The sequence below is a fragment of the Cynocephalus volans genome, chromosome 6, assembly GCF_027409185.1.
Source record: "Cynocephalus volans isolate mCynVol1 chromosome 6, mCynVol1.pri, whole genome shotgun sequence".
Classification (NCBI taxonomy): Eukaryota; Metazoa; Chordata; class Mammalia; order Dermoptera; family Cynocephalidae; genus Cynocephalus; species Cynocephalus volans.
This window is the reverse complement of record NC_084465.1, coordinates 164,304,814-164,319,312: the sequence shown is the minus strand read 5'-3', so window position 1 is coordinate 164,319,312 and position 14,499 is coordinate 164,304,814. Positions and strand designations below refer to the sequence as shown.

At 49.9% G+C, this 14,499-nt stretch overlaps 1 protein-coding gene across 1 annotated transcript in view; it reads right to left on the bottom strand.

Annotated features, from left to right (window-relative positions):
• The window catches only part of ROR2 (receptor tyrosine kinase like orphan receptor 2), a 217,906-nt gene that overhangs the window by 42,570 nt on the left and 160,837 nt on the right, over positions 1 to 14,499 (bottom strand). Inside the window, exon 2 of the mRNA XM_063101180.1 lies at positions 10,267 to 10,344. Coding sequence (XP_062957250.1) covers positions 10,267 to 10,344 — 78 coding nt within the window. The remainder of the gene's footprint in view (positions 1 to 10,266; positions 10,345 to 14,499) is intronic.

Below are 14,499 nucleotides of genomic sequence, written 5' to 3'. Positions count from 1 at the left end.
GCAGCTTTAACAACTGATGCTACGGGTTCATCTCCAGTGCCCAGGCCAGCTCTCCATGCACCCCTAAACTCTGGACAGTGGAGCCGAGGCCAAGCATTAGAGCACCCCAACAGCAACAGCAACAGGAGAATACCTTCACCAGGGGACCCCACGCTGCCTCCCAGTCACAGTCGGATCAGTGAATGAAGATTACCACATCTCAACCGACCGTCCACATATTCGCCAACTTGGTCGGTTATTTCGGTGTTTGAGAATATGCTTGTTTACCAGGCCACACTGACCCATCTGGGAAGGAGATACAGAGAGCTTATGTGCTCGGGGTCACGAGGTCACAGGGCTTTGACTGGTGGGAACTGAAACAGACAGATTTTCTGCAAGGGCAGGGGAAAGGCGATCCCAAGAGCTACAGGAAGGACATAAGCTGTTCTTCCCAGAGGAAAATATTTATAGGTAGATAAATCAGTCAGGGGCCGTGAGACGTGGGCCACTCTCAGGCTTTCCTGCTGGGCTGTCTAGTGGTCCGCACAGAACCAGCTGCAGAAAACGAGGGGTAACATCAGAAAGGACGGAAATCACAGAAATTGAGGGAAATGAGGGGAAAGGAAAAGTAAAGGGACCTGAGAAATGCGTTGTGCGGTAAACTGTGTCCCCCAACCAGATATATTCATGTCTTAACCCCGGGAGCCTGTGAATGCAGCCTTATTTGGAAATAGGGTTATTGCAGACGTGATCAAATTAAGATGAGGTCGTGCTTGTTAGAGTGGGCCCTGATCTAATGACTGGTGTCCCTGTAAGAGCAGGGAAATTTAGACACAGACACACCGAGGGAAGATGGCCGTGCGAAGACAGCGGCAGAGACTGGAGTGGTGCTGCCACCGGCCGAGGGACGCCGAGGGCTGCCAGCAACACTGAAGCTCACAGAGAGGCTGGCACAGATTCTGCTCGGAGCCCCCGGAAGGAACCAAGCCTGCTGACACCTTAATTTCAGACTTTTCGGCTCCAGAGAACTGCGAGAGAATAAATTTCTGTTGCTTTAAGGCACCTGGGTTGTGGTACTTTATTATGAGGGCCCGAGGAAAAACTAATGCAGAGGAAGAGAGGGACTGAAGAGCAAGTGTTGTAGAAGGAAGGAGACAGCCCCAGAAACCAAGACCTACAGATAGGGTGACACCCACACCCTCACACAGGGACAGGGACATGGGGACACCCCCTCCAGGGGCAGACATAGAGACAGACAGATGAGCAGAGCAGTATAGACCCAAAACTAGTGAGTTGGGAAGAATTACTGCCATCTATGTCACCTGCAGCATGAACAACACCCTATAAGACCAGCCAGCCACGAGGGGCACGGCCGCCAGTCGGAGTGACGCCACACAGAGAAAGCGCAGGCTGTCACAACGCCACTCCAGTTCTTCAGAGGGGCTGATGGGAGACTCTAGGGAAGAAAGAGAAATGAAAAGGAAGACTTGGAGGCAGAAGCCAGCCCCACGGATGGCAGGAAGCTGCTGTCTGTCTCTGCACACTCGAGGTGGTTGCAAATGGGCGTAGATAAGTCTCCGTGCCTGGCCCAAACTCTGCCCTGAACAACTGACTACACATGCTTTAAAATCTCTTATCTGTGGTTGGGGTTTTCTCCCAAGCATTTAATTTGTCTGGATCCTGGCAGCCCAATGGCATTACATTTACAGTCAACAGCAGGACAAACAGTCTCCCCTGTGGACCAGGGGTCTCTGCACACGCCTGCACCCTGCAGGGTGATGCTGGGCTTGGAACCCAAAAGCCCCATATTCGTTCTGTCCAAAAGACATTGACATTTTTAGGAAAAGGCTTGCATAGCCCTGTGTGGCTGTGGTTTTCCTGGGAGCAGACAGACCTGGCAGGACTGCATAGTTTTTGCCATGGAATCCAAGAGTCGAGGCCTTCATGCAGCCTCTGTATCACCCAGGGTCTTCTGCTCTTTGCCCACAGACTCAAAATGTGCCCCCTACAATACTCAGACAAAGTGGACATGGTCACCACTCAGTGCAAGCCCCCGGGTGCCCCCGGAAATGAGCTCAGAGCTCTCTACCTGTACACCCTGCTGAGATCCTGCAGGGGACTTGAAATGAGTTGGGGGGTGGGGCTGGAGGGGCTGCCCTGGACCTGCCAGCCCCACACTCTGCCTGAGGAGAGGCTCCAAGGGAGGTGTGTGAAGGTGCTGGCTTCATACCATGAGGGGGCTCAGGGCTGTTGTGTCTGACAGCTCAGTCTCAGAGATCACCTTCCTGAGGGCTGGCCACAGTCAGCCCAGCCGACGACCCCTGGGCTGAGATGCTCCAAGATGCACACAGAGCTCATTCTGGTCTCCTCCGTGGTCGCCTGCCTCTCTCCCTCCCCAACACCTTTGGAGCTGCCCTGGAGGGTCCCCAAGGGCATGTGGGAAGCCAGCCCCACTCCAGCCCTTGGTTACACAATGCAGGAACCACCAGACCGGAACCCAGGTCTGAGCACAGACTCCTCCATGGGCTGGGCTTCACAGTCTTCTGTGGCCCCGACAGCTGGGAGCAGAGGAACCGGGCTTCCCTCTCTCTCCCCCTCTCTCCCACCTCCCAGCTGCAGCATCCTGAGCTCGGGCCACCCGTGACTCTGTGGGGCCTTTGCTGGCACTGTCCCTGCTTTCTCTCATGGCTCAGGCTCAGCCTCCCATCGCCCTGTCTGGAGTGAGATAGGAGGTGCTCAGTGCCCCTGGGATTGGGTTTCAGGCCACTCCCCTAAGCCTCAAGCCCCACCTCTGAGTCCTAAGCTGCAATGGCCTACAGCTACCAACACATAGAGACTGAAATCACAGGAGGCAGACTTGTGCAATCTCAGTGGCTAAACATGCTCAGTAAAAAGTTTACCCCTTGAATGACCTCGCGCTGGGGCACTAGAGAGCACCTAGAGTATTCCAAGTGTATTGGGTGCACGTGGTGGAACTTGACCCATGTGCATGCTCCACAGAGACCAGCTGAGCTTGTGCAGGACAAGGTTAGCTGAATATTCTTTAGACAGCATGAATACGTATAGCCAGACTGTAAAGATGCACCGAGGCAGGCACGGGCTGCTGCTCACTCTCTCGGGCCAGCCAGCACCTTGCCTGTGAGGTGTGTACACTTTACTTTTTGTGTTAAACGCACCTTTAGCAAGATGCTGCTCCCTCTCTTGGGCAGCCTGCACTTTGTACTAAACTTTCAGTGTGTATTTCTTACTTTTGTATTAAACTTGGTGTGGCTGCCCCTCAGTCTCTGGAGCCAGCCCACACTTCCCCTGTATTTCTTATTCTCCGTATTAAACCTGTTCTCACTTTCTACTGTGACTCTGCTCTTGAATTCTTTCCTGTGGCAGAGTCACGAACCTGGAGGAGGATGGGGTGGGCTGACGCCAGCTATCGGGACCCCCAGACCCTCTCCTCTGGTATCAGGGGCAGCCGCCACTTTCCAGTCCCAGCCCAGCCTGACCTTCCCCAACACCTGGCAGTCTGAGGTCATCCTGCCTGTCACTGCTGGCCTCTGCGTTACTCCCCACCCCGTCGTCTGCTTGGGGGGGCACTCAGTAAGACCACCACCGCACACTGATGTGTGTGTCCAGGACCCCCAGGATCCCCTGCATGGGGGCTTCGGAAACACTTGTGGGATAAATGAAGGCTTGGTCCTCCCAGAAACCTCCCACGCCTGATCCTCTGCACGTTTCTACAGCACCGTCCTCTTTGCTTCACTAGATTGTTACTGCTCTAGGCCTCAACAGTACCCTTGATGAGGGAGGCACACTCCCTCTGCAGGGAGAGTGCCAGGTACACCTGGCAGTGCCCCGACCCACCACGCCCCTCTGCACGGCCTGACTGCTATGCCACAAGTCCCCTCAGGGGTATTTGGGAAACCTCGGTCCCACCTCCAGGTTGATTCTTTCTGTTGTCAAAAAGAAAAGAATTCTGGAGACAGGTTATGTCCATCTGGCAGGAGGGATACTTTCCTCAGTATCCTTCACCCTGGGTCGCCAGCTGGCCAAGCCCAGACTCACGGTGTGATCGGAGTGCCTCTCACACTGGGGTCTGGGCACTTGGGACACAGCCTGCCCTAGGGAGTACTGCCCCATTCTAAAGGGACAGCAAGCTCCTGGACAACAATGTTAATGCCTTCCAGAGCCAGGTGCAAGCTGAGTGCCTGCTGCACAACTACCACCTCGATGTGTGTGCAGAACAGCTAACAGTGATCGTGTGCATTCTGTAGATGAGGAGATTGGAGTTTGAAAGCCTCCATGACTGGCCAGGGTAGACCCAGCTGGGGGGATCACACTGCACTGCCAGATGCCGAGCCCATGTTCTGAGTCACAGACTTAACAGACTCAATGCTGACTGTGCTTGCAATTAGGATCCTATCTACACTTTCTACCTGGTTCCCTTGGAGACCCTCACTTTACAATATACTAAGAAACCATTGTGCACACACACGCACACACACGCGCACGCATGCCAAGAGTTCCCGAACAAACCAAAACGCACACAACGTATTTGTCAATTAACCCACAGGACCTACATGAATTGGGAAGAGAGAACAGCAGGCATGGTCTCCGTGTCAGCACTGGGAGCTCTGCTGATTGCTTGTTTTCTCTTTCCAAGGACATTTCAGTTCAGCACCACAGCACGGCATATCACACCTAGCAGGGAGCAGCCTGGTGAGTAAGGTGTGGGTTTCACTACCGTGCTATTTAGAATCCACTTGAGATCATTTCTAATTGCAACATATCCTCACATGAGGAAACCAGGAATTCCCCCCTGTGTTAGTGTGGACGATGAGCAGATCTTCTCCTGGGACGGGAGACACAGCTAGCCACATCTGCTCTGGCTGAGGCAGAACACGGGAGGACCCTGTACAGGCAAGACCAGCGCCACCCCGCCCTGGCTTTCAGAAAGAATCCACTTCCCACAGACATTCCAAAGTGCTGATTTTACAAAACACGAGCTGTATTACATATGCATTTTAAATATAGTCTTGGAACAAAAGAGCAAATAGTTTCCAGGCCAAAGGTAAGATTCTGTAAGTAATATAATAATAATTTCTATATATCTATGTATATATGTTTGTATGTTTGTATGTACATTGCATGTCTAATACAACAAGTAGTAGAAAACACCTATTAAACATCCACTCACATATTAACCCAGTGCTATAACCAGAGTCCTAAAGTTGCCTTTGGTCTGAACAATGACAGTACTTTGGCATATGGAAATTTCAGGCAAACTTTTTATCTGTGAATCACAGCACCCTCAGTGTTCATTTTCTCTTCTATAAGGCTTTTTGCTCTGGGATCACTCTCTTTTAATACCAACCACCAACTATATGCTACATGTTCAATACCAGCCCAGTGCATCTGAACAAAAACTCTTTTTACAGCTAATTCTCAGATTCTATTTTGCTCAGGTCAAGGCAAAGCCATATCACTGACAGACTGTCCCATATGCCAACTGCACCTGCCAGTGATTTTACAGATGTGTGTGCATCATAATTGGTAATTGGATTAAAGAAATAGCTAATACAGTACATTCAGCTATTATTACTTTATGCAAGGGTACTTCCAAAAGTTCTTCAAAAAACAATCAAAAGATAACACAAATCTTTCCATGAACTTTTGGAAGATCCCCTCATATATTTAATTTAAGCTGAATGTGGCCAACCAGTGACCAGAAGCTCTCTGAGCAAAAAAAGTGCAGGAGTCGTGAGTCTGGTGCTGCCAGGCCAACTCCTTCCATCCCCCCAGGTAAGAGGAGGGGCGGCAGGGAAAGAGGACAGGGAGGGTAGAACGTTCCCTTTTGTGCAAGAGCCACAACCCAAGAGGAAGTGAAATCACACTACAGAACCAGAGAATCAGGTCTCAAGGGAAAGACTGGGGCCCTGGGCCACCCCAAGTCTCCGGGGGAGGCAGTTTACTATGGATCCTGCCCCCCTGGGGTGCTGATGGATCCACCAGTGAGCATGACTGTGATATTCACAAATGCCACCAGCATCAGCCACTGCTTCTGGGTGCTTGCTGTCGGCTAAGCAAGGCTTTTGTCCCTTGTACTGCTGGGCTGCTCCCATCTGGAGACTGGGCCAGCACAGCGCCCAAGGCCCGGCCCCAGGGGTGGGGGGGCCTCCATCTACCCAGGTCTGTCCTCTCTGCAGAGCCGGGTGCAGGACTGCTGCACAATGCTACACTACACTGCCACTGCACACAATCGTGGCCTGGAAATATGTGTTCTTTGCTTTCTTTTTGCAGTACCCTCTCATGAGCGCGCACACACACACACACACACACACACACACACACACACACACACACACACACACACACACACACACACACACACACACACACACACACACACACACACACACACACACACACACACACACACACACTTCACAGGTTTACTCTTCAGCAATCAGTGCTTCTGTACCCTGGAGAGATCTAAGGCAAGCTTCCAAACTCTGATTAAAACTCCTCTCAAATGCACTGAAGCACACGTGGTTTTTAACCCAATCACTTGTGAGTTGACAACATTAACAAGAAAAAACACGTTAGGAGGCAATCAAATCCCAAATGCAAAGAGCACACTGGAAAGCATCCTATTCTAAGCTTGAGAAATTGCTCCAATAGAAAAACAGGTCAAAGAATCTCACATTCAGGCCCTGAATTCAACTCATAAATGTATGCAGCTTGTGGCTGGATGGGAATAAAAATTTCTGCTGAATTTCAGCCAATGGTCAGTTCTTCACCTCAATAAGCAAATGCTTCTCCCTAAGTGAATCACAAATACAGAGCTGTTACAATCACTCCATTCAGAGGACAGCTCCCACCCACCACCCACTCCGTGCCCTGTTCGGCTCCCTGCTTCCTCTGCTGTTGAGTCTCTGCAGAGACCCTGCCCCAGGCCCACAAGAAAGCCTCTGCACTCTCCTTCTGAAGAGGAAGGAGGTACGCACCTTGTCCTAAAGGCGGGGTTACAACACATCCTCCCAAGGAAAGAGTGGAGTCTGTGGACCAAGCACGCTGGATTTTACAGCACTGCTGTGGCGGGGCTGCCTCCTGCACCCAGACTGCCTGCTCCTGACTGCTCCCTCTGCGCCTCAGCCAAGTCGTTCTCCACAGCTGCCAGAGCCACCTTGCCACAGAGTGCATCAGATCGCACCAGCTCCCAGGCCAGACACCTCCAACAGCTCACAATAAAACAGAAACTTCTCCTGTGACCTACAGAGCTGTGCGTGATGTAGCCCAGGGCTGCCCGGCATTAACTTCTGTGAGGCCGGAATGTTCTGCATCTGTGCTGTCCACCGTGGGAACTCTAGCCACACTGAAATGTGGCTAACTAAGCACAACCAACTGGGGAGCTGAATGTGACTCCTTAAATTTAAAGAGTCACATGTGGCTGATGGCTGCCACATTGAGCAGCATAGGTTTAGCTTCTGCTGACCTCTGATCCCACTACCCTCAGCCCATCAGCCAGGCCACCTCCCTTCAGAGCCTCCAAGGCACCAAGTCCTGTCTGCCTCGGGGCCTTTGCACAGGCTCTAGACACCTTTCTCTCCCATCTTCACTTGGCCAGTGTCCACTCCTCAGATCTCACACAGTGGTGTGTCCCTACATCAAGACGCCTCTTCCTCTTCTAGCTCCCTGCAACCTGATCTCTTCCTTTGGGCTACTCACCACCACTTGAAATTTTATAATAACCTGACGGTTCTCGCTAGGGTGCCAACTCTCTCCAATCCCGCAAACTCCACGAGGCAGAGACCAATCTCTGACTGCCGCTGTGTGCCAAAATCTCATAGAGCCTCCTGCAGAGGGGTGATCTGCAAGTATCTGTGAAGCATCTGCACTGTGGACTGTCAGACTTTTGAGGAATGAGTTGAAAATTTCACCATCGAAAACTATCTTCTTGCTATGGAAATGTGTTTCCAAGGCTCAGCGTGCTGACCAAGCTTTCAGAGCACACCTTATGCCTGGGCCGCATGAACTCCAGCAAAGCTCATGTGGATGGTGTGCAGACCCTGCCTGGCAAGACAGGGCCTCCCTCTCCTGATAAATAGCAACCCCCTTCCGTGCAGCTTGAGGGTCATGTGTGTTTACTACATTTAACACCCTCTTGAGGACAAAGTCCTCTCACAGAAGCCTCCACAGACTAGGCGCCAGCCCCACCTCTAGCATGCATGGGAGCAGAGCTCACCGCTCTGGATTTAAAACAAATGACCTCTACGCAAATGACACACTCACTGTGAGGCGAGAAGGACACTCTAGCAGCCCGTGTGACACCAGGAAGCCCTTTCAGGACATAAAAGAGCAGTCGAGGCACAGAGGCTGAGACGGGCGGGTGTGAGTCGTTAAGCATCAGGAGACCATGGCCTTGGATGCTTGGAGGCGAACACACCTCTGAGGGGAAAGAGAAACTAAGAAGCTGCTCTAGATCTCAGAGCTCGTCTACAGATTGAACAGAAGTAACGTGGCTGTTTTGACAGTTGGTGGCTCTGAACTGAAACTTTTGTGTCCCCCCCAGATCTGTATGTTGAAGCCCTAACCCCCAGTACGATGGTGTTTGCAGGTGGGGCCTTTGGGAGGTGATGAAGTTTAGATTAGGCCAGGAGGATGGAGCCCCATGATGGGATTTGTGAACTTGTAAGAAGAGGAATCAAACAGAACTCTCCCTCTGTCCAAACCATGTGAGGACACAGTGAGAAGGTGGCCATCTGCAAGCCAGGAAGAGAGCCCTCTCCAGGCTGGCACCTTGATCTTGGACTTCCCAGCCTCCTGAACTGAGACAATAAATGTTGTTTCAGCCACCCAGTCTGATACTTTATAGCAGCCCAAGCTGACTAAGGCAATCTATAAATAGGTATGTGTCACTAAACAATGGGGATATGTTCTGAGAAATGTGTCATTGGGCAATTTCATCATTGTGCAAACATCACAGAGTTACTTACACAAACCTAGATAGTGTAGCCTACTATGCACCTCGGCTATGTGGTAGAGGCTGTGCTCATAGGCTATCAACCTGTATAGCTTGTTACTGTACTGAATATTGTATATTGCAAAACTAAATATATCTAAACATAGAAAAGGTACCGTAAAAACATGGTATAAAAGATTGAAAGTGGTGCATCTGTATTGGGCACTTAGCATGAAGGGAGTTTGCAGGACTGGCATTTGCTCTGGTGAGTCAGTGAGTGAGAGGTGAGCAAGTGAGAAGGCCCAGGACATGACCATGCGCTGCTGTGGACTTTACAGACACTGCATACTTAAGCCACACCAAATTTACAAAAAAAAATCTTCTTTCTTCAATAATAAATTAATGTTAGCTTACTATAACATTTTTACTTTACAAACTTTTAAACTTTTTGATTCTTTTGTGATAACACTTAGCTTAAAACATAAACACATTGAACAGCTGTACAAAATACTTTCTTTTTTTATATCCTTCTTCTATAAGCTTTTTTCTATTATTATTATTATCTATTTATTTATCCATTTTTTATTTAAAAAGTAAAAAACTTTTTAAATAGCTATGATGTCACCAGGTGATGAGGATTTTTCAGCTTTGTTATAGTCTTACAAGACCACCATCACATGTGTGGTCCATCGTTGACCATGATGTCGTTGCACAGCACATGAGTGCACATGGTGACAGTGCATGAATTAGAGAAGGGCATCGCTTCCTCAAGTGACTGGCCTGCGTCTAAGGGAAACTTGTTCTATCAACTCTACCAATCCACTATGCCTGTGAAGTGTGCCCCGAGAGCCTGCTCTGCTGGCACGCCTCTGGGAACGGCTGTGGCAGCAAGGCAGAGAGACCTGTTCCCCAGCCACCAGTGTGCAGAGGCTGCCCACCTGCCTGAGGTGCTCACCCATTTCTGGGCTATTACACAGAGAAGAGTAAACCTACAGGACAGATGCCTGTCACCAAGCTGCTTGGTGGCCAAGACAGGAGTTTAGCTCCCAAGGCTCCACCCAGGCCCACTGAGCACCCTAGGGCCCTTTCTCCCCTGCCAGGCACCTCTGCCCACCCATCCACTCCCTGCTCTGTCGCCTCCCAGCTGCCAGTTTCAGATCAGCCCAAACCAGCCTTCAACTCCCTGGGAATTCAGGAGGGCATTCCACCCGGCCCACCAACAGGGGGCAGCACTGGGCCACAAGTGCCCCCAACCGGGAGCGGCAAGTCTACTGTGAGCCTCTCCAGGTCATGTTCTGAAGACACTAAAAGAGCACCTGTACTTCCCAGTTCACCTTTCAGAGTTGGAATCGGACTGTCCTGTCCATCGAGCTGTCCCAAAGCGTCGTTCGGATCTGGAATCTCCACCTCACCTGGGAAAAAGAACACAGGACACACATTAACCAAGTTTTCTCTTCAGGAGTCTCTGATTTGCTTCTTAATGCAAAGACACTCAGAATGGTATTCTAGCGAAGCTGCCCACTGTCAGTAGAAAATACAGAGGTATAAGATGCTATGGTGACTTCTAGAGGACTTTGGGAGTATCTGATTTGACGTAATCATGAAAGTGATCTTTAAACTGATTGCAAGTAGAACCAATGCAAATGCTTTGCAGCAAACTTGTGAATGAAGCTGCATGCTTTGGAAGAAAGGACAGGGAGAAGGAATGAGAGAGCGAAAGAAAGAAAGGAACTAAAGCACTGGTTGGCAGAACCAAACACTTCCGCAGCCAGGTTCAGCAGGCTGCCCCCCAGACTGAGGCCCCTGGTAATTAGGTAACACATTAAGAATTGGAGGATTTCTAAAGCAACCCGTTCTCCTCCCTGCCCCCAGACCTACTGGCAGCGGCCAACATGTATCTGCCCCACAACTGTAAAGAACAGAAATTCACTCATCTTTACAACGTGGCAATCCAGTCCCTGCCCTGACACGCACAGTGCCACCTCTCAGAGCCCGTGCTGTGTCAGCAGAGCAACCACTGCAGACACACCCATCACCAAGGTAAGCACAGACGTGGTTCCCTCTGGACTGAACACTCAGCCTCAAACACCTCACAAAGTGACGTGTCCCAAGTCCCTGAGCCCTGGGGGAGAGTGGGGCAGATGTGGCTGACTCGGGGCTCCACTCGGCCTTCTCCACAGCCCAGCCAGCCCCTTGCTGCTCTTTTTGCTTTTAGATGTTAACCAGGACCTTGGCTTTGACTGCGTCCCACTGACTGGTCAGAGGGCTTAAAAATGGTGACATCAGGGGTGACTCCAGCACACGTCTTCTAGATGGATCTGGGTTTATGACATCAAGGTACTATCAAAATACCTGGAAGTAAACAGGAAGGAAATTCTGACACATGCTACAAAGGGATGAACCTTGAGGACATTACGCTAAGTGAAAGAAGCCAGTCACAAAAGAATAAACAGCATGTGATTCCACTCACATTAGGTACCTGGAGTCGTCAAAATCATAGACATAGTAGAATGGTGAGTGCCAGAGGCAGGTGGGGGCAGAGTTTTGGTCTGGGAAGATGAGAAAGTCCTGGAGATGGATGTGGTGATGTCTGCACAACAACATGAATGTGTTCAGTGCTGTGGAACTGTGCACTTAAATATGGAGAAAATGGGAAGATTTGTGTTACGTGTATTTACCACAATGTAAAAAAAAGTCTATCAAAGGCCCTTTATAATTCAATATTGGGTGACCCCACCTGGTCAGTAGATGAGAGCCAAGAATTAACGAGCCACCCAGACACGTCAGGCACCTCTTAAGACGAGGCCCGGCTTGGGAAAGCTGAGGTCTAACACAGGAGTGTGAGCACTGCTCAGACAGAAGCAGGCACCAGGAGTACTCTGAACAACACCTGTCTGCACGCAAACCCTCCCCACACCACCGGCCCCTGACCCGAGGGTGCCAAAGTCCCCACACCAGCCTGCAGCACCCTCAGCACTCAGCCGCCTCCCACCAGCAGGGTGGACCTGCTCCTGCGTGAGCCTGGCTCCTCACATCCATCCTTCTGTCACCTCTCTCCAAAGTGAAAGATGTTCATTAAATGTCCCTGCCCAACCTCTCAGAAGTAACGTCTTTATTCCCTAAATCTCCCCCCAAACCACGTGCCTCTCCCAGGGCAATCGTGCTGTCTCCCCTGGGTCTATAGGAGCGTATATTTTAACCTTTCTCAATGGTATGTTAAATGGGCCATGGTCCTGCTGTTAACCTAGACACAGGCCCAGCTGCCACAGAACGGGGCAAGCACAGCTATGCGGGGCAGTCAGCGGACTTCTGCTGAAGAATTAAAGACCTCAGTTTGGATTTGAAAATTTAAATTGGAATGTTACGCATACCATCACTCAGCACTGTTTAAATGTAGGGAGACCACATGAAAATCAAACACACTTGTACTATATACACACATCGGGAAGAGGCGTAAAATTTATTAACTGCTTAGAAATTGACAAATGGTGTGAAACAGTCAAATAAATATACACCCTGCAGAAAAATAAGCTCCACTAGCCCAATCCCACCATGGAAACGATCTGAGCTCTTTGCAGTCAGCTTCCAAAACAGAAGTGGAGGCTTCTTCAGCATGGACACTCCCTGCAGGAGCTGAGACAGAGGTGGTCCCCGTGCTGCTTCTACTCCTCACCAGATGCAATCCCCCCCATGCCTGCAAAGTGCCTGCGGCCATCGCATCGCTGGGTTCACTGAACATGCTGCATTGCTCAGCACATACACTACGTTTGATTTTCTGTTTCTTTCAGCCTTGTGTGCTACCCCACGTAAAATTTATTTTCAGTATCTGAGCAGAAGAGTATATCATCCATGTATCTGGAAAAATGGGTAAGGTGTCAAGAGGTCTGTCGGGCTGACAACGCGCCCCACGAACTTTGGGGCTTGGATGTGGAAAGGTGGATACAAATTCCGGACGTCCAGTCACCCAGACCCTTACACTCCACGCCTTGAGTTGTAACAAAATTTGACTCTGTTATCACTTGCTGAGAAGTGAGGACACCATTTATATTTCGAAATTTTAGAATGTCATTCCCCACACTACACAAAGTTTAGGCGCAGAATGACTGTCCTCACTGAGGACACAGCAGCTTCCTGACGATGTCCTCAGCAGACCCCAGTAGGGCCCTCCTGGGCCTCAAAAGGCTTAAGAATAACCCAAAGAAAAAATAAAACAAACACAAAACAAAAAGAACAACAACAAAAACTGCCACACGCACAACAAAATGTTACTATATTAGTTTTCCGGAATTACAGGTAGTTTAAATTTCGTCTTTTATTTCTCTTTTAAATGTCTCTACAGTGAACAAGCACCAATTTTTTTTTTATGGTGTGTGAATTATATCTCACACACCATAAAATTCACCATTTTAAAACATACAATCTAGCGGTTTTTAGTATATTCTCAATGTTGTGCAACCATCACTGCTATGAAATTCCAGGACATTTCATCATCCCCCCCCAAAATCCTTGTTCCCATTAGCAGTCACCCGCCTCCCCAATCCCAGCCTCTGGAAACCACTAATCTGCTTTCTGTCTCTATGGATTTACCTATTTTGGACATTTTATATAATATGTGGTCTTTCAAACAAGTATCGATTTTACTTTTTATTCGATTAGGTTTTTAAAAATTCATGGCCTGTAGTGGCAAAAAGAAAAGAGAAGGCTGGAGAGGAGCATGCTGCCCTGTGATTGACAAGCATGGACCTCAGCTGGCTCAACCTGCACTGGCCAGACCACTGCCCAAACTGGGGGACGGATATGGTCCCACGAGTCAAACAGGATGTGGAGAACATTTGCAAGAGTCCAGAGCTGCTAAAGGGTGGGGAGAGGACCCCTTGAGGATGCCAGAGCAACCAGGATTGTTGGCCCAAAGACAGAACAATAGGAGGAGACAGGTGCTCATGGCGGAGAGACCCAGCAGGTCCACATGCCCACTGCAGAGGACCTGCCCACGACCCCATGACCTGCCTTGTGATTCCTGCCAGCCCAGTTCAGGTCACTGGCCATGGTCCCAGTGCCTAGCAACATCTCCTACGTGTGCTCCTGAGCAGCCGTTGACATCAAAGCCCACCTGGTTTTCTGTAGGAGCGGCACCCTCTGCCACACCCTCTGCCGCACCAGCTGACAAGCTTACTGAGGCATGGCCCTGTCCTTGTCAGTGGTCTGGATATGGCTGCAAGAGTGACAGAAAGGCCACGTTGCCTCTTGAGTCCTATGAGAGGAGACATTCTGAGAGGAGACTCGTCTGTCCCAACACCTCAGGACTTAAGTATTTTTCTTCTGGAAATGAAAACATGACTCCAGGCAAATTGCACGTCCTTCATTTTGGTAAAATGCTAACAGGTATGCCACTTGTCAATCAAGAGCATCGCATGCACGACACAGCTACCTGACTGTTCCCACTGGACACAGGTGATTTTCACTGTGAAAACACACCCAAGTGACAAGGTGAAGCTACTGGGTCTTTGGCAGCATCAGAGGGTAGTGGTGATATATAAGCTCCTTATTAATTTTTTGATGTTTAAAAA